This window comes from Sapajus apella, unplaced genomic scaffold, assembly GCF_009761245.1.
Source record: "Sapajus apella isolate SASKATOON/1434 unplaced genomic scaffold, GSC_monkey_1.0 scaffold115, whole genome shotgun sequence".
In the NCBI taxonomy this organism is placed as follows: Eukaryota; Metazoa; Chordata; class Mammalia; order Primates; family Cebidae; genus Sapajus; species Sapajus apella.
Window position 1 is genome coordinate 3,980,299 of NW_022437055.1, and position 20,205 is coordinate 4,000,503.

The 20,205-nt window shown below is 43.3% G+C and overlaps 1 protein-coding gene and 1 non-coding gene across 3 annotated transcripts in view; both read right to left on the bottom strand.

Annotated features, from left to right (window-relative positions):
• Positions 1–7,403: 7,403 nt before the first annotated feature.
• Positions 7,404–7,506, bottom strand: LOC116538024. The gene has a single exon (XR_004263461.1). It is a non-coding gene; the product is annotated as a U6 spliceosomal RNA (small nuclear RNA).
• Positions 7,507–11,401: 3,895 nt separating this feature from the next.
• GPC3 (glypican 3) overlaps positions 11,402–20,205 on the bottom strand; it is a 454,889-nt gene continuing 446,085 nt past the window's right edge. The window contains exon 8 of one of the 2 annotated variants that reach the window (XM_032260236.1): positions 11,402–11,945. In XM_032260236.1, the coding sequence (XP_032116127.1) occupies positions 11,776–11,945 (170 nt within the window). In that variant the 3' untranslated portion in view covers positions 11,402–11,775. The remainder of the gene's footprint in view (positions 11,946–20,205) is intronic. The other variant, XM_032260237.1, reaches the window with a different exon arrangement.

Below are 20,205 nucleotides of genomic sequence, written 5' to 3' on the forward strand. Positions count from 1 at the left end.
TTGAGGCCAGGAGTTCGAGACCACCATGAGTGACATACATAGGAGATCTCTAAAAAACAAAAAAATCTGGGTATGATGCATGCCTGCAGTCCCAGCTACTCAAGAAGCTGAGGTGGGAGGATTGCTTGGGCCCAGGAGGTTGAGGCTGAGATTGCACCACTGCACTCCAGCCTGGGTGACAGAGTGAGACCCTGTCTCAGAAAAAAAAAAAAAAAAGACCAGCCATGGTGGCTCACACCTATAATATTAGCACTTTGGAGGTCCAAGGCAGGCAGATCACTTGGGCTCAGGAGTTCAATACCAGACTGGCAAACATGGTGAAACCCCGTCTCTACTAAAAATACAAAGTTTAGCCAGCCATGGTGGCTCACGCCTGTAATCCCAGCTTGGGGAGGCTGAAGTGGGCGGATCACTTGATGCCAGGAGTTTGAGTCCAACCTGGCCAACATGGCAAAACCACATCTCTACCAAAAATACAAAAAATTAGCTGGGCATGGTGGCATGTGCCTGTAGTCCCAGCTACTTGGGAGGCTGAGGCATGAGAATTGCTTGAACCCAGGAGATGGAGGTTGCTGTGAGCCGAGATCATACTACTGCACTCCAGCCTGGGCGACAGAGTGAGACACTGTCTCAAAAACAAACAAACAAACAAAAAACAAAATAAAACTCTCCTATTTCTCCACGTGAGCCTCAGAACTAGCCTGGAGCAGGCATTACAGGACTTAATGTAATCGATGGTGTTCTCAGTGATACTGGGGCCAACCCGATGCTGGTGAGAGAATGTTAACAAAAACTTCTCCAGTTTTCTAGGGTTTTACCAAAACTCACATAGGGGAGCCATGCTGAGCAACCATAGATTTCATATTATCAACTGCTGCAGGACTAAATGAGAGTCTGAAATTACAGGAAATGAGACCATCAACATTAGAACTAATCCTTTGGTGCAACAGAAAATCTCAAAGTTTAAAAGCAACTTAAAGAACTAAGGAGATGGTAAACTTATTCCTGAAAAGGAGAATTTGTGGCAATCAGTTTGGGATAGATTCTAATTTGTTGGGAGCCCTAAGCTGTGTTTGAAATATTCGTGATATTAGAAAGACAACCACTAACTACAGGCTTCTGGACTGAAATAATGGTAATGTAGTAAACTTTTTATAATTCAAAAGATTTGACATACTAAATATACTGTTTTCTTTTGAGACAAGGGCTCGCTTTGTTACCCAGACTAGAGTGCAGTGACATGAACATGGCTCACTGCAGCCTTGACCTTTGGGGCTCAAGTGATCCTCCCACCTTGGCCTCCCAAAGTGCTGGGATTACAGGCATGAGCCACTGCGCCTGGTCTATGCTATTTTCTTTTTGTATATATACGTACATAGCTGATTGATTTTCATAGAGTTCAAGTATGGTAAAATACACATAACAAAAACATACTGGAGCTGGGTAGAGTCACATGTGTGTATAGTCCCAGCTACTTGAGAGGCTGAGGTGGGGAGTTCACTTGAGTGTGGGAGGTCAAGGTTGCAGTAAGCCATGATTGCACCACTGCACTCCAGCCTGGGCGACAGAGTGAAACCCCGTCTCAAACAAACAAACAACAACAACAAAAACAAACAAAACAAAACAACACACACACACACACACACACGGAAAACATCTGATCTTTCTTGGATGATTTAGGGCTTTGATTGCTCTAAATAGAAAGTTAAGGAGGAAATTGATTCAGAAGTTTAGACAATGTGGCCACTTGAAAACAGCCTAATTTTTGCTATAGTTCCTATACAACATTTTTGCCCTGTTGGGTTTTTGCAACTGTAGCCATAAGCAAGTTCTAGAAAATTGGGAAAGAATAAGACTTTCTTGTTGGTAACATGGCAGAAAACAATATGATTTTATTCTAAGTGAAATGAGCCCTAGGTTACTAGTGAATGCTCCATCAGTAGCAATTGAAGCAGGTCAGAGTTGAGGGATACAATTACATTTCACGTTTGGGATTTCACATACAGGTTCATGCCTGTAATTCCACCAGTGCTTGGTGGCCTCTTTTCTGTGCAGATGTGAAGGTCTGTGGTCCTGGTCGTCTGAGAGAAAGTGAGTAGTTTCCACCCCATCTGCCAGGGCTTTGGACACTCAGATTGATGTTCCTTCCATAAACATCTTCTGTGGTGTGACCAAGTGTAAGGGATAGAGATCGGTGCTGTGGGAGGTGCCAGGCTGAATGGTCCCATTGACTGCAAGCCTAAGGCACACATTCTTTTTTTTTCCCATTTATTTATTTTATTGCATTTTACCTTTTGGGGTACATGTGAAGAACATGCAAGACTGTTGCATAGGTACACACATGGCAGTGTGATTTGCTGCCTTCCTCCCCATCACCTACATCTGGCATCTCTCCCCTTGCTATCTCTCCCCAGCTCCCCACCCCCCACCGTCCCTCCCCTATTTCCCCTCAACAGGCCCCAGTGTGTAGTGCTCCCCTCCCTCTGTCCATGTGTTCTCATTGTTCAACACCCGCCTATGAGTGAGAACATGCAGTGTTTGATCTTCTGCTCTTCTGTCAGTTTGCTGAGAATGATGGTTGCCAGGTTCATCCATGTCCCTACAAAGGACACAAACTCATCGTTTTTGATGGCTGCATAATATTCCATGGTGTATATATGCCACATTTTCCCTGTCCAGTCTATCATCGATGGGCATTTGGGTTGGTTCCAGGTCTTTGCTATTGTAAACAGTGCTGCAATGAACATTCGTGAAAGGCACACATTCTTATTTGGAGCTCCCTATCCTCTAGAAGCTTCTCCTGTCACATGTATGGATGGTGTCTGGAAAGCTCTGAGGATGGGACACACCTTTTCAGATTTTCCAGAAGGGCAACACATTGTTACTATTGGCAATGTATTGTAATAGTAAAAGCAAATGTAATTAGCCATGGTAATTGTGAAACACAAGTCATGCCTCTATTTATTCTGTGATAGTAAACAAATTCAAAACTTCAGCACTTTGGGAGGCCAAAGCAGGAGGATTGCTTGAGGCCAGGAGATTGAGACCAGCCTGGGCAACATGAGATCCCATCTCTATAAAAAATAAAAAATTAGCCAGGTGTGGTGGCATGTGCCTATAGTTCCAGCTGTTTGGGAGGCTGAGGTTGGAGGGTCCCTGAGTCTGGGAAGTCAAGGCTGCAGTGAGCCATGATTGCACCACTGCACTCCATCCAGAGCAACAGACTGAGGCCCTGTCTCTAAAAAAATAAAAAATCCAATTTGCATCTAGATAGCATAAAAAATGCACTTCAATTGAATTCAAGAAATCTACGCCCTGCTCTCTCCCCATGCTTTTTGTCGTGCTATGCCTTTGCTCGTTCAGGGTAAAGGAAAATCTACAGGTTCTTGATTGTGGAAACCTGTAAGTAAGCAGCCTCTAGGATCCACGCAGAAAGCTACTTTTCATTTCCAATTAGGCCGCACTTAGTGCCCTGGCTAAGACTAAAATGTGGGCAGCAAATTCATCCCAAGTACCAAACTAAGATTACTATGGGACGGGGAATATTTTCAGAGACAGAATGTTTCCTACCTCTTCCATTAGTGAATTCAGTCTATTCTGTGATCGTGTTCATGAACATTTAGGTGTGGGGGCTGGGTGAGGAAGGGCGGCCACTCAGCCTTCCCTGAGAAAACAGCACAGAGGGGTTACCTAATTCCACTGTGGGAGTTTTATCTGCCTCCTGGATGGTTCAGTGTAGGTCCATGTCTAGACTGATTACAAAAGCACCAACAAAACAAAGTCAATACCTAACATCTTACAGAAAAGGCACGAAACCGAATAGTAGGAGTGAGGAGAACAATGCCTCTGTTGTGACAGGAAGTCTTCGTGAGGATGATGGAATTCCCACACCCCAGGTTCTAATTTGTAAGGGCAACATTAAACGTCTCAAAGCAGGCCCTGGCTTGAACACATTAATTTAGAAGGCAATGTGTTTGGTTAGATAAGGGAATTTTTTTTTTTTTTTTTTTTTTTTTTTTTACACTGCCACCAGGATCGAAATGAAGATCAGTATAACTCTGTCTGCATGGGCACAGATTTCAGAAAACAGCTTTTACCCTCATTCACCAATACAACCATTTGTTAATTCTGCTCCTTCCAAGTGACCAGGTATGTGCAATGTGATTGAAAAGGCTCTGGTTGGCTCAGTCCTGACTTGCACTCACTGTGCTATGACTTTAAGCAAGTGTCTTAACCTCTCTGAGCCTCAATTTCTACATGTGTAAAATGAGGGGGTGGAGGTTGCTAATCTATTGTTGTGAGTTGAAGACTCTACCAAAGCAAAATAAATGTAACAATCCCATTGCCTAATGATGCTGACAACCAGAGACTTTTACCCAAAAAGAAAGCTGTGATATCATATCCAAAGTAGCTCTTAAATATGTCATTCCAAACTGAAGCTGCAATTGAGTGATGGCTCGTTCTAGAACTCTAAGTCGAATCACCTCTGAAACTCTAAGGTCATTGTATAACTAGGTGGCAAGTATGTTACGTAATTGAAGGTCCATTTGTTTAGCCAGTAGTTTCAGGCGGCCTGAGGTAGAACACTTTGAATGCTTGTATGTTCATTCCCTCAATGTTCATCTCCTCAAATATCTATTGAACGCCTACTATGTACCAGGTTCTGCAGACAAGACGTTTCTCCTGGAATCCTATGCCTTCTCCTCCCTCCCAATCCCTGACTTTCCCCCTTTCCCTTTCTTCTTTGCTTGTGGTTTTGTTTGTGACCTCAGATGCAAAGGATTGAGTGAAAGGTACTTCTTGGTTCATGGTATGGTATCACAGTTGGTCCACATGAGGCTTGGTTTGTTTCATTCATTCATTTATTCCCAAAGCCCACTGCCATTTCCCTGCCTGCAAAGGTACCCATTCTAATGCTGTAAATATATACCTTTTAGTATGCCTGTAGTTTTGTAAAATATACATTGTCTTCTGTGCGCACACACACACACATGTATGTATTTTTTAGACAGTTTCGATCTGATACCCCAGGCTGGAGTGCAGTGATGCAATCGCAGCTCACTGCAACCTCTGCTTCTCGGATTCAAGTGCTTCTCCTGCCTCAGCCTCCCGAGTAGCTGGGACTGCAGGTGCCCACCACTACACCCAGCTAATTTTTATACTTTTAGTAGAGACGGGGTTACACTATGTTGGCCAGGCTGGTCTCCAACTCCTGACCTCAAGTGATCTACCTGCTTCAGCCTCCCAAAGTGCTGGGATTACAGGGATGAGCCATGGCGCCTGACCTGTGCTTATATTTTAATTAATTCAAATGGTGAGATGCTATATAGCCTATGCAGTTTCTTGCTTTTTTTTTCTTTTTTACCCATACTAGGGTTTTAAGATCCATGCATGCTGCTGGGGGTACATATGGTCCATTGCTTTTCACTGCTGCATAATACTCCATGGTGTGCATTCTCACGCTGTACCTCTCCTGTATCCCCCGGTGTCCTGCAGTTCTTCACCATGGCAAGTATTCCAGCAGTAACCTGCCTTGTGTGTGGCTCACTATGGACCTGTGTCATATTGTTCTGCCTAAAACACTCTTCTCCCTTTGTCTTTGTTTGTTTGTTTTTTGAGACAGAGTCTCACTCTGTTGCCCAGCCTGAAGTGCAGTGGCGCAATCTTGGCTCACTGCAACCTCCACTTTCTGGGTTCAAAGGATCTTCCTGCCTCAGCCTCCCAAGTAGCTGGGATTACAGGTGTGCACGACCATGCCCAGCTAATTTTTGTAGTTTTGGTAGAGATGGAGTTTTCACCATGTTGTCCAAGCAGGTCTAGAACTCCTGGCCTCAAGTGATCTGCCTGCCTCGGCCTCCCAAAGTGGTGGGATTACAAGCATGTGCCACCAAGCCCAGCTAATATTTGTATTTTTAGTAGAGATGGGGTTTTGCCATGTTGGCCAGGCTGGTGTCAAACTCCTGACCTCAGATGATCTGCCCGCCTTTTTCCCCCAAAGTGCTGGGATTACAGGCATGAGCCACTGCGCCTGGCCCTAAGCTCTATTTTTCTATTTTGTAAAATGTGAATCTTTCAAAGTCAATACATTATTTTCTAACTACATAAAAGTGAATAAAATGCTATGAGCTTATTTGGTTGGTTCCTTGGCAAACCTAGAAGACCTTCTACATCCAAACTAGTACTGTGACTTTCCAAGATGCCCCCTTAGAGGGAAATCATTACACCAGGGACAGTGTCCTCAACTTTTCTGGAACTTTTCATTGGAAAAAAGAGAAATCTCCATAGCCCATAGCACATTCTTTGGAATCTTCCCAGAGTGGGGGAGGGAAAGGGCTTTGTTTCTTGAAGGCAGATTTGATTTTTGGAAACAGCTAAAAGCTACTTGGCAGCAAGTGTAGTGAATGAGGTGGGTGATCAAACTGAATAATATTATTTTTGGTTCCAAACAAGGTGTGACTATAAAGAAATGAGGCTGATTTTGTTGTATGGCACATAAACTGGCTCAACAGCAATTCCAATAGAGGACTTCCAAAAATGCTGTGGTCTTGGCAAGAAAAAAATATTTCTCCACCCCAGTACACACACACACACACACACACACACACACACACACACACACACACACGGCATCTGACTCAATCTATAGACAAGGAAAATCAAAAGCCCTTGGAATGTATTTTAAAAACCAATTGTGCAAGTATGGGATGGAAGAGATCTGGCTGGGCAGCCATTCTTGCAAAAAGCTGTCAGGGTTGTAGTTAGCCAGAACATGGAATTATCATACACTAACGAGTGTGATGTGGCTGCTCAGCAGGCATCTGCATCCTAGGGTTGCTCTGGCAGAGGTCCCAGGCCTCTGCGGGAACAGAGACACCCACTGGCTACTCTGTTCAGGCTCTCCCTGCCATGGGCTCAGCTACAGGCCTGGCAGCACAAGAGGACCACTGGCCCACTGGAGCCCGGCTCATGAAGGAGCTTGTGAACACTGTTTGATGTGTTTGGAAAAGCAGGCAACCCAGAGGAGGTTAAGTGTCAGTGACTGAAAGTTATTGCGAAAAGGGAGCTGTGTGAAAACTAGTGCCCTCTTAGTCTCTGTTTTTGTTTGTATAAATGTAAGGGGTACAAGTGCGGTGTTGATTCATGGATGTATTGTGTAGTGAAGTCTGGGCTTTCAGTGTAACCATCACCCAAACAGTATACATTGTACCCATAAATAATTTCTCACCCCTTACTCCCTCCCATCCTCTCACCTTTCCCGGTCTCCAGTGTGTATTATTCCACTCTCTGTGTTCACGTATACTTGTTATTTAGCTCCCACTTATAAGTGAGGACATGCAGTATTTAACTTTCTATTTCTGAGTTGTTTTACTTAAAGAATGGCCTCCAGTTCCATCAGTGTTGCTAAAAATATGAAACACTTCACAAATTTGCATGTCATTCATGTGCAGGGGCCATACTAATCTCTGTATCATTTGATTTTAGTATATATGCTGTCCAACTGAGCACGGCCATCTGAATCTCAGGATGCTCTTTATGGAAGAGCCAGAACCACAGGAGGAAATAATAGGAAGGCAGGTTTAGGCTCACCCTAGTAAAGACTGATTCATATTATAGAATTGTATGTTCAATACAATTTCTTGTGTGTGAATATACATATACAGAGGGGAGTAAAAGACTTGAAAAATATAAATATTTAATAGTGGATTTCTATGTGGTATGGAATTATGGGGCAAACATCATTTTCTAAACTTTACATAATGATGTGTTGTTAGCTTTTCTATTATCTGTATTTCTTTTGTAATAATGTTTTTCCTTTAAGGAATGGATTTGCTAAGAATTTGAGGTATCTAACAACCAAATAGCCTACTTTGTGACCTAGTGAGAGCCCTGCCTTAGGAGGTAATCAAGCAAATATTGTGGAATGAACTATCAGGTACCTTCTAGCCTAGGGACTCAGTGTCTGTTATGTTAGGAATTAACCTTATTTAAGTACAGCTAGTGCTTGACTTGACCACGGTCGGGACCGTGGACCGGTCGTTACACGATTTGATCGTAAGTTGAGTAGGCTATGTGTACAGTTGAAATGGTGCACGCGGAGATGGCAGTGCTGCTGGAAGCTGGTCCGCACTGTCGTACGCCCAGCTGGGCAACGTTTGCGCTGCCAGACGCGGAGCAGTCGTGGCTAGCGATTGTGGTCGTAAAGTCGAATGGTCGTAAGTTGCATAGGTGGTAAGTTGATCAATACCTGTACCAGAGTTGAGTTGGTGGAAGTTCACACATGCATCTGATGAGGAAGAGGCCTTCCAACACAATGGGGCAACTTCCCAGCTCCCAGGCTCTTCTAAGAAAAAATACTCATCTTAACATAATTCAAGTCTAGAAACTTTAAATCAAAGGCTAGAATCAGGCCAAGTGCAGTGGCTCACATCAGTAATCCCAGCACTTTGAAAGGCCAAGGCGGGTGGATCATTTGAGGTCAGGAGTTCGAGACCAGCCTAGGCAACATAGTGAAATCCCTTCTTTACAAAAAATAGAAAAATTAGCCAGGCATGGTGATGTGTGCCTGTCGTCCCAGCTACTTGGGAGGCTAAGGCATGAGAGTTGCTGGAACCTAGGAGATGGAGGCTGTAGTGAACCAAGATTGTGCCACTGTACTGCAGCCTTGGTGACTAAGGGAGGCTCTGTCTAAAAAAAATAAATAAAAGGGTAGAATAGAGCCGGGTGCAGTGGCTCACGCCTGTAATCCTAGCTCTTTGGGAGGCCGAGGTGGGTGGACCACAAGGTCAGGAGCTCAAGACCATCCTGGCCAACATGGTGAAACCCCGTCTCTATTAAAAAGAAAAATAAATAAATAAAAATGAAAGGGTAGAATCAACACGTCAAAGATGAAAAGCCACTAACTAGGTATGAATCTCAATTTCGAACTAGAGCAATTAAAAATTACATAGAGGGATAGGAAAAGGCAGGGACAAAAAGCTAAAAGAGACAGTCTTTGATACATAGTGCCAAGAGGATATGATAGATTTTCCATGTTTTATACATGTGTATGGTTATCCAGTTTAATCTCATCCACGTAGCTGAAGCCAGCTGGTCATGGACGTGGCAGGGGAGTTGTCTTCCTGTCCTGCTCACTCAGGCTGCATGGCCCATAGCTACAGACAGAGTACCAGGACAGCAGAAACACTGGCTGCCTGAGGTCATGTTCTGGAGCCTGAAGCATGTCAAATACAACCTTATGCTGGAAAAGTTCTGAGAGGCCTTGGAGGTACAGCACATTCATGCCACCAGCTGGGCAGAGGGACCAGCATTTACTGCCTTTTGGGTCCAATGGTGCCACACAATCTGAGTAACAAAGAGGTTAGAAATTTTGTCCTCATCTTCCATTTGACAATAGGGAAACAGGTCTAGGGAGAGGAGGCGGATGAGAAGGGTGTGCGAAAACTGATAATCTCCTTCCCCTCCCAGAGAGGAGAAATGGACTTTAAGACAGTCCTCTCCTGCTTGCAGGAGCAAAGCTTGGTCTCTGAGCCACAAATTATTTTTTGCCACATCAAATAACAACATTTCCATGGAATGACAGGGAAAGCTATTAGATGATAACTGGACTTTAAATCCTTTTTCTGGGCTGGTGTTGCTATATTAGACTCTGAATCCAAGCAGCAATCCTTTGCAATGTGTAGGTTTCATAAACCAAAGCCCAAAGGCTCTTACAAACTCCATTCAAATACACGAAGAATGATGGTTTAAAAATAAAGACAACTGGCTTCTTTCCCCTTCAAGTCTTACCCACCGTTACAAATCACTGAGATCATATTAACACATTACAACTGATTGTAGTCTTATCTTCGCTAAAACCAACTGAAGGAAATGCTAAACCAAACATTTCCAATTTGCGTTTGTGAGTGTTTCTGCAAAGGACGAAGATGGATATTGGAAAATTGAGCTCTGCAGGAGACTGACAGAAGTGTGTTGGTGACAGCAGGAGAGGGGGTACAATAAGTTGTGAGAAATTACACCTTCTGCTTCCCGCATGGTGACCTCCTGCCATGGGACCGAAATCGGAGAGCCTGACTGGGACCACCTCACAGAATCAAAGGGGACGTCCCCGTCCATTCCTTGACCTTTGCTCACACCCCTTCCATGCATCTCACCCTGTCTTTCTCATATGTATCAGGTGGGAGTTGAGTTTTCACCCTTTAGAAAGAATTAACAATTTCTCTATTGACCTGACCTGGCAACAGGGCAATGTGCTAAGCATTATACACATTACAAAAATGGAGGGTGATTATTCCTGGGATCCCTCGGCAGCAGAATGTCTGAGTATCGACATAAGTAAATGCCATTATTATTACAATGTTGTATGTATAAAAAAAATTTTTTGAGACAGAGTTTTGCTCTGTCACCCAGTCTGGAGTTCAATGGCATGATCTTGGCTCACTGCAACCTCCTGCCTCAGCCTCCTGAGTAGCTGGGATTACAGGTGCCTGCCACCATGCCTGGCTAATTTTTGTATTTTTAGTAGAGACAGGGTTTCACCATGTTGGCCAGGCTGGTCTGAAATTCCTGACTTCAAGTGATCTTCCCACCTTAGCCTCCCAAAGCACTGGGATTACAGGCATGAGCCACCGCACCTGGCAAAAAACAGATTTCGAGTTTTAATACTGGGCCATGGTTGATGAAAAGCCAGTGTTGTAATTAGTACTGGTGCCAGAATCTCAGTTCCATGAGAGCAGGGCTCAGTTCTGTTTTGTTTTCCACTGTCTCCAGCATCTGGTACAGTACCTGAAACCCAACAGGTACACAAAACCTACTTGTTGAATAAATGAATGTTGAAGAAGCTCACCTGAGGGCAAGAGTGAGAGTTGTTTTGGGTTTGCTGATGATAACTTCTGCAACCTGACCCAGAGCAATGGCTGCCCATGCCATGCAGCAGCCCCTGTGGAGAAAGGCAACTCAGCAAATCTGAGACAGCAGCAAAGAAGCTGGGGAGTGATTTCTTTGCACTGTTTGGGCTTTCCTATCTTGAGTTGGGAGAAGGAAAAAGATAAATGGAGCTACTGTACCTGATTTACACAGAGGATTCCTATTTGGCAAAGCATTTTTAGCAAGTAAAAGCTGTAAAGAGAGACTGGACCAGGGAACTCTTTTGAGATACCTTTGGTTTCATAGACAAGATACTCCAACCCAAGGTTTGGAAATGGAGATTGTGGACTGGGAGGGGGTGGCTCTAATTGGTGCCTGGAGTCAGAATTGATTTCCACCCAGAAGGAAGACAGGGAGGTGGGTTTCAAGTATCCTGTTGGAGCCTGATGAGAATATATTGGATAGATAGTTTAGCGAGAAGGAAAAAAGGCATTGCACAGTCACCATAGATGATGGTTTGCAAAAAAGAGCCAATACATTTTTATTTGAGCAATTTATTTTTTTTCCAAAGAAATACATGCAAAGAGAAAGAGAGAAAGAAAGGGAGAGAGTGAGACTGAAAGACATGGTAACCATGTTCTAGCAGCCAAACATAGGAAAATAATTTGGCACAACTTGATGTTTTTTTTTTTTTCTTTGCAAAAGGACAATCTATATACTACCACTAAAATTTAAAACCTTCCTCCAAAACAGACCATTTGATTTTCAAAAACATAACACAAGGTTAGTCCTCTACTTAATGGCTGGAGGAGGCATACAGGATAAAAAAAATAGAAAAAAATAAAGTGGTTCCCTTTATCGAGGAAGACCACAGGGTGCAGTAAGGCAGCACATGTGCTGGGCACCAGGCAGTCAGTGCACCAGGAAGAAGAAGCACACCACCGAGATGGCCATGCTAGTGAGAAGCTTCAGTGGGTAATGAGCATTCCCGAGGTTGTGAGAGGTGCTTATCTCCTTGTCCTTCGGAATCACCTGCTGCTTGCTTCCAGGAGCATCATCCACATCCAGATCATAGGCCAGTTCTGTCAATCAAAAGAGAAGGATTTGAAATGCAAGTCTACCCACAGCCTCAGTATAACACTACCCACAGCTCGAGCATGTGTCTAGACTGCTGGAAAGCCTCAGCTTTGATTCCCCTTTTATGGGAGAGGAAAAGGCCACTGTGAGATGGGAAAAAGAAGGATGTGTGTGTTGGGGAGGGGTGGAAGGAGATAGCCAGAAGTGCTCCTTCCAGAGAGCACAGCAAGGGGGAGTGGGAAGCGAACAGGCTTCACCCCACTTTTCCTTGGCTGCACCCACACTGCAGGATGCACACTGGCCCTTTCCAACATCTCCTCCCAGGCAAGGTTTTGCTTGAAGGGCATTTTCACCAGATCTTATGGGTATCAAAACATAAGATGCCATGTGGTTGACTATACCATGTGGGTGTGTTCTTGTATGTATGTGAGCTGGTCGGGAAGAGGGTGCTGTGGGTTCCCAGTGTACCTTTCTTAGGCCCTGAACCTTATACACATTTCCTTATTCTGGGAGCTTTCCTTTAATTAGGGTTGAGGATAGGTAGTTTGCTGTTGAAAGTTGTTTTATTTTTCCAAATAATTCTCCTTTTATCTCCAAGGTCTTTTCATCCCCTCCTAGAAAAAATACTCGCAAAAAAGCAAAATTGATCAAAGCATAGACTTAAACTGACACCAAGTGAATGGGGAGTAAGGAGAGGCTAATGGGCAAGGGCCTTTCATTCTTTGACCACGTACGATTTATGATACATGTTCATGATTCTGAAAAGAAATCAGGGTGTTATTTAGCTTGCCCTAAAGCAAAGGTGCCCCCAGAAGGCAAACCTAAGAAAGACAGTGGTTTATCAGGGAATTCAAGATGGCTGGCCCTGGCCCAGGGCTCAATTTCTTTCAGATTTGCTTTTCCAGATTTAGAGATCAAATCTACTCCCTTGGCTCTTCTAGACTCCATTGCCAATGTTGCTATTTCAATATATTGTGATGGTGATGTGATGTGAGCAATTTCACCAGCCAACTATCTGGTAGCCAAGGGAGCTGGAAAGATCCTTTGGGACACTGAGAAGCCCAGCAACAGGCACAGAGGAAATGACTGGGATTCTACAAAGGGAAGGAAGGAAGAGGAAGGAAGAGCTTCTCTTACAGGGGATGAAACACTCAGCAAGTCACAGGAAGAAAGTGTGGGGACTCAGCTGGTCCAGCACAGAGCAGGGCTCAGGACCAGCATTCTGCTACGGCTTGCACTAGTTAGGGCAGGCAGCAAGGTCAAAGTGATCAAAGCCAGGGAGTCTAATTTCATAGACTGTGATACCAATTTCCAAAAGGTCTATTGCAATCTACACTGCCACCAGCAATGATGAGAGAACCAATTGTATGGCACCTCCATAGAAAAAAGACATTTGTGTTAATATAAGGTGATATCTTAAGATTTCTTTAATTTGCATGGATTTGATTGCTAGCGCAGATAAACTTTTCCTATGTTTTAGTTTACTAATTATATTCCTCAATGCATAGTTTTTACCTTTTGCCTTTTTATGTAGTGGGTATTGATATTTTTCCTATTCATTTTTATAATATATATTTTGTTGAACTTTTGTCTACAATCTTTATACAACTATTTTCTCCATTTTGTTATTAAATATAACCATTTTTGGTGGCTGTAGAAAGAAATGATGCCCTAACTTTTAAGATATATGAATCTTGGGTCTGGTGCAGCGGCTCACACCTGTAATTCCAGCACTTTCGGAGGCCGAGGCAGGTGGATCACCTGCCGTCGTGAGTTTTGAGAGCAGCCTGACTAGCATGGTGAAACCCTATCTCTACTAAAAAAAAAAAAATACAAAAATTAGCTGGGTGTGGTGGCAGGCACCTGTAATCCCAGCTACTTGGGAAGCTGAGGTAGGAGAATCGCTTGAACCCGGGAGGCAGAGGTTGCAGTGAGCCGAGATCGTGCCATTGCATTCCAGCCTGGGCAGCAGAGCAAGACTCTGCCTAAAAAAAAAAAAAAAAAAAAAAAATATATATATATATATATATATATGAATCTGGTTACATTTTACTGCTTTAAAAGCACAGAGTTTTTCTTCCTGAGTGCTCATAATAATCCAAATCAAATTTTCCAGGAAATCCTCTTACCCAGGGAAAAGCAATTGAGCAGACTATAATCTATATTCCCTCCCTTCCAAAATAAATACCTATAAACAAAAAAATAAAAAGAGAAAAAGAACAAAGAGCAATGCTCTACTTGGAAATCAGACCTCTTTCTTTGAAAGGTGAACTATGCAGGGTGCATAGAGAAGGCCGAGGTCAGCTGTCAGTCGGCAAGGATAGCACAGGCTTAGGTCACGATCGGGTTTCACCAAAGTGGGGGGCACATATGGCTAGATCTGTTGAAAGCCCAGCCTTGGTTCTCACAGCAACGTTTCAAGTTAAATGAAGAGGAGTATTTTTAGGGTTGACCTGAATGAGAGCACTCTCAGCATTGCTTTCAGATTCCTTTTCTGGAGGGTGCCCCCTTGCCCAACATAAAGATGAAACAATATCTATTAATGTCACTGCCCAGCTCCTACACTGTTTCTTTCTTCAGATCATCTGCTAACTTTCAACAGTTTTGTTTACTGTAGCAGTTATGGCAAACCCAGAAGTTTTGTTAAATCCAGTTGTTTCTAATCTTTTTTTTTTTTTTCTGCCAGTTAAGACCTTTTCTGATTTTGTTTTGTGTTTTGTTTTGTTTTTGAGACAGGGTCTTTCTGTGTCACCCAGGCTGCTGTACAGTGGTGTGATCACGGCTCAATGCAGCCTCGATTTCCTGGGCTCAAGCGATGCTCCCACATCAGCCTCCCAAGTAGCTGGGGCCACAGGCATGTGAAATCCTGCCTGGTTATTATTTGTATTTGTATCTGTATTTTCTAGAAACGGGGTTTTGCTATGTTGCCCAGGCTAGTCTCAAACTGCTGAGCTCAAGCGACCTGCCCACCTCAGCCTCCCAAAGTGCTGGAATTACAGGCGTGAGCCACTGCGCCTGGCCTTCATTTGTTATTTCTATCACTTGGGCCCTGTATTTTGAAATTATAGTAATGACCCCCAATTACTGAGTCCTCACTGTAGTCCAGGCACTGTGTTAAACTATTTCTGTACATTATTTCATTTAAGTTAACCATCTTAATGATGTTATAATGTAGGTACTATAATTCTATAATTCCCATTTTACTGGAGAGGAAACTCAAGCTCAGATTAAGTATTTTGCCCATATTCACACAGCTGGTAAGGGGTAGAGAGCTATTTGAGTCCAGGTCTGACTCTAAACCTCATGTGAAGCTATACTGCCTCTTGAAAAATTCTGTGAATAAGTAGTAATGGATTCTTTAAATAAACTACAGTGAATAAGCAGTAATGGATTCTTTCTTGAAAACAAATAAACTCCATTAGTGAAATACCCAGTGCCAAAGAGAACTTCCAAAAAGCATGAGAGCAAAGTCACTGTTTCCACATAAAATTGACCACATACTTGATTAAGTAGGGTTGCTAAACTTTTTGAAATCCTGAAAAGCACTCTGGATTTGGGCATGGGAATTATCCTATCAGTTCTATTTCCCTGAAGAAATCAACAATGATGGCCAAGGCCATTGGATACCACAACCACAAAGCTGGGCCAAGTCTTCTACCTCCAAAAGACCCCCAGGAATATTCAGAATGCTATCTTCCTGTGTTTCCTAAGCTATGGCTGCAGGTTTCCTGAGGCTCTTCATTCAGCAGCAGCAAAAGTTTATCACCCAATTTCATAGCCAGGCACCTGTGGCTTATAATTGATGGGAATCCCAGCAAAGCCACTCTACGCTGGGGTCACCATCATGAAGATTAGAGATAAAGGGAATAGCTTAGTACAACAAGAAAGTATTATGGATACAGAGGAAATGGGATTTTTGGTCAAAGATAAATACAGACATTTCTGGATAGGGGAAATGTAATCCAATTTAATTCAACAAACAAAACTAGCCTATGATGTCTCAAGCATCACAGTAGAAGTTTAGAGAAGGACTTAGTGTCTGCCTTCACAAACCCCTTCACTGGCAAGGGAAATTGATCAAGAGGCAATCCAATTAGCTACGTGGCAGAAAGTAGAAAGGACTCAGCTAAAGGCACAAGCAAACACCTCGGGGGTAGAAGAGAAAGAGATAAAAATTCCAAATAAAAAGATCTGGGAAGATGTCTTAAAACAATTGGGATATCCCACTACTGGGTATCTACTCAAAGGAAAAGAAGTCATTCTGTGAAAAAGATACATGAACACGCATGGTTATAGCAGCACAATGCACAATTGCAAAGATATGGATCTAGCCTAAGTGCCCATCAACCAACAAGTGAATAATGAAAATATGGTATATGTACACCATGTAATACTACTCAGCCATAAAAAGGAATGAAATAGTGTCTTTTGCAGCAACTTGGATGGAGCCGGAGGACATTATTCTAAGTGAAGTGACTCAGGAATGGAAAACCAAGTATCATATGTTTTCACTTATAAGTGGGAGCTAAGGTATGAGGACACAAAGGCATAAGAATGATATAATAGACACTGGAGACTCAGGGGAAAGGGCGGGAATGAGGTGAGGAATAAAACACTACATATTGGGTACAGTATCCACTGCCCAGGTGATGGGTGCACTAAAATCTAAAATTCACCACTAAAGAACTCATCCATGCAACCAGACAACACCTGTATCCCCAAAACTACTGAAATAAAAATAAAAAATAAAATTAATAATAATAGGGACATAAGCTACACCATGAAGGATGGACAGAATTATGGCAGTGGCTGAATGAATGGTTATTCCAGGCAGAGGACACGGCCTGACCAAAATCACCAAGCTCAGAGAAGGTCTGTGAGGCAGCAAGTAGCCACAGAATGTACATTGTTGTGGTGTGTGTGTATCTGTGTGTGTGTTGTTGCAGAAGAGGTGGTGGGTGATAAAAGGTAAGGCAGAAGACCAAGTAAGGGCCAAATCATGGTGGATTAGGAATGGTAAAATTATTCTGTGGGCAATAGGGAGCCGCTGAAGGTTTTAAAGTAAGCAAACACCACAATCTGATTTGTGTTTTTTAGAAAGATCATTGTTAACACTGTGAAAGACAGCTCTAAGAGGGAGAGACTTGTCAGACGTCTTGTGTTGAAATAAACAAGAAGCCTGTGGGAACAGTATCTGGGGATCAGCCAGTAGCAAATAAAGAGAAAAAAAAACCCTACAAAGAGGCTAAATCTACACCAAACCAGACACTTCTGTTTGCTACAAACCAGATGTATTATGGGAATCACCACAAACCCATTCTCTTTTCAATCATTTGTATTTTTATGTTTATCAGTGATTTTCCAGAAATGATTTTGTTGTATTAGGTACATATTATAAAATGCACATAAATTGTTTCTATCCTGAAATTGATCATCAATGGGAACCTTTTGGGCCAGTAAGGAGATTTTTCATGCTAAATCCAAAAATCTGTTTCTATTTGTAATCAGTTTAACTATGCCCAGAGGGTAGACCCAACATCTGTACTAATTACACACTCAGCCCTGACTCTCATTTCACCTTCATGTCCTTTTTGTTGCAGATTAGATAATCCTTTTTAAAATAATAGTCAGTCATTAAGGTCTGCATTTTTTCTTGTGCTGAAAAGTTTGTCTGCATTGGAAAAAGCAATAAATAGAGAGCCCTCCATCTTTGGTTATTCAGCGTCTCCTAGCAGAGTCCCTAGGAAGCTTGGTCTTAAATTCCTGGCCTCAAGTGATTCTGTGCATCTTGGCAGTCTGGAGCCCTGGGTTCCAAGCCTAGTTTAGCTACTGACTTATTATTTCACCTTAGAGAAGTCATTTCCTTCTTTTCTGGGCCTCATTTGCCCCATCTGGTAAATCAAAGCATTGAACTGCATGACATCTAAGTTTCCTTCTAGTTTTATTTCTTTCTGACTCCAAGGCTCTTGCAGCCCAGTGAAGGACACAGCCTGCTGCAGGCTGTAATCATTCCTCCACCTGCCGCAGCCAAGGTGGCTGTCCCTGACAGGGCCTCCATAAGCAAGTTGGGTCGATCAGTTGCTTCTCTTAGGATGTTTCTCTGGTGATGTTCATCAGCTACTAAATTCTGAATTCTCTTTTTTATTGAGCTGTTTTTTAATCTTGGATAACAGATCCTGGCAATTCATGCAGGATCGTTTCTGTTTTGCTTTTAAACCCTGGCATAACAGCTTCCATTGAACCCAGTACACACAGAGCTTTGGGGGAGAAGTTGCTGGACCTGGGGTGCATCAAGCAGGCATGGACAGGCATGCACAGGGGGATCTGGGAGCCAGGAAGACAAGCCTTTGGGCCCTTACAAAGCCACTGGAGTCTTGAGCACATAATAGGAAGCAAATGCTCACCCTCTGAGGGCGTGGGCTTCAAGGAGGATGATGCATTGCTATGGGGGCTTCACCCATATCAACAGGAGGGCAGCCTGAAAGCAGTGCTGCTATGAACATGCCAGGAGTGAGACGCTGATGCTGAGCCAAGCATGGGGGTTTCTTCCTTGCCAAGCTTGCACCAGCAGATGGCTTCAATCTGGCCCTAATATAGCAACAGAGCAATACTGCTATCTCTGTGTTTTGCATTTGCTATGTACAGTTGTCCTTCAAGACGTGACTACGTGAAACCTCAGGGCATTGCTTGGCAAACCCCAGAGGCTGAAGCTGGGGAAAATCGCTGGAGAAATCACATTCATTGCAGTATTGCTCACTCTGCTGCCTGTTCCCACAGAAGCTGTTGGGCTCTGCCATTTGCTCCTGAATCCAAAACAGACCCTGGTTTCCTTGTTCTCCCTTCAGCACAACCCTCTTTGCTGCCACCTCAATACCTCCTCTTTTGTGAATTTTTAGATGTGAAATGACTACTTAGAGTTTAAAGCAGAAGAAAATGACTTTGCCAATGATCCTTGGGTCTCTGGGAGTCTAGATTTTCTTCTTCTTAGATCAGATAAAGAGGAAGAGGAACACTTGAGACCTCTGGTTTTTAATTGGCCTAATGGAACTCCTTTTGGGAATGGGCTCATTTCACAGTCGGTTTTTTTTTTTTTTAGACAGTCTTGCTCTGTCACCCAGGCTGGAGTGCAGTGGTATAATCTTGGCTCATGGCAACCTCCACCGCCAGAGTCCAAGTGATTCTTGTGCCTCAGCCTCCTGAGTAGCTGGGATTACAAGTGCATACCACCACTCTTGGATTATTTTTGTGTATTTCATAGAGACAGTGTTTCACCATGTTGTCCAGGCTGGTCTTGAACTCCTGAGCTCAAGTGATCTGCCTGCCTTGGCCTCCCAAAATGCTGGGATTACAGGTGTGAGCCACTGTGCCCAGCCCACAATCTGCCTTTTTGACAAAGAAATGAATTGCTGATTTTGCCCATTAAATGACAGTAACACCTAGGAATGATCCAGTGGCCTCTCCTAGAAGAGGGTTTGGGCAATGAATTGTCTGCTTCATTTCTTATGGCTCATTCCAGTCTGCAAACATCCTTAGTTACAACAATGGGATGTTGAAATAATACAATGAATTTTTCCCATTAGCTGAGGTGTGGCCTGTCTTATTGTAGGCCTCTGTTTATCAATCTGCAGTGTGTGTATTTTCAGATTACACTGCAGTGGGTTGTAGGTAGAAGCAAGCCATGGCATGCTTCTTCCTAGGGAATTGGGGGAAAGCACTCTATTTTATACTAAAACATGCAATGCTAATGATGGAACAGAAATGTATTACTTTGAAAGTCACTGAAGACTTCATCAGACATTTCCTGTTTAGCAGGGTATATCTCAGATCCTCAGGAGTAAGGATTCACTCTCACTCTTCTCTGATGTATGGGGTGATTTAGGTAGAAAAATCTTAAAAACGCTGTTAGAGACTGGGCACGGTGGCCTACACCTTGTCATTCCAGTATTCTGGGACGCCAAGGAGGGTGGGTTGCTTGAGCCTAGGAGTGTGAGACCAGCCTGGGCAACATGGTGAAGCCTTGTTTCTACAAAAAATAGAAAAGTTAGCTGGGCATGGTGGTGTGTGCTTGTAGTTCCAGCTACTTGGGAGGCTGAGGTGGGAGGATTGCCTGAGTCCAGGAGGTTGAGGCTGCAGTGAGCTGTGATTGTGCCACTGCACTCCAGCCTGGGTGATAGAGTAAGACCCTGTCTCAAAAAAACAAAAACAAAAACAAAAAAACACAGTTAGGCAACTTGGGTCACCTGGGCTTTGTCAACTACCACGTTG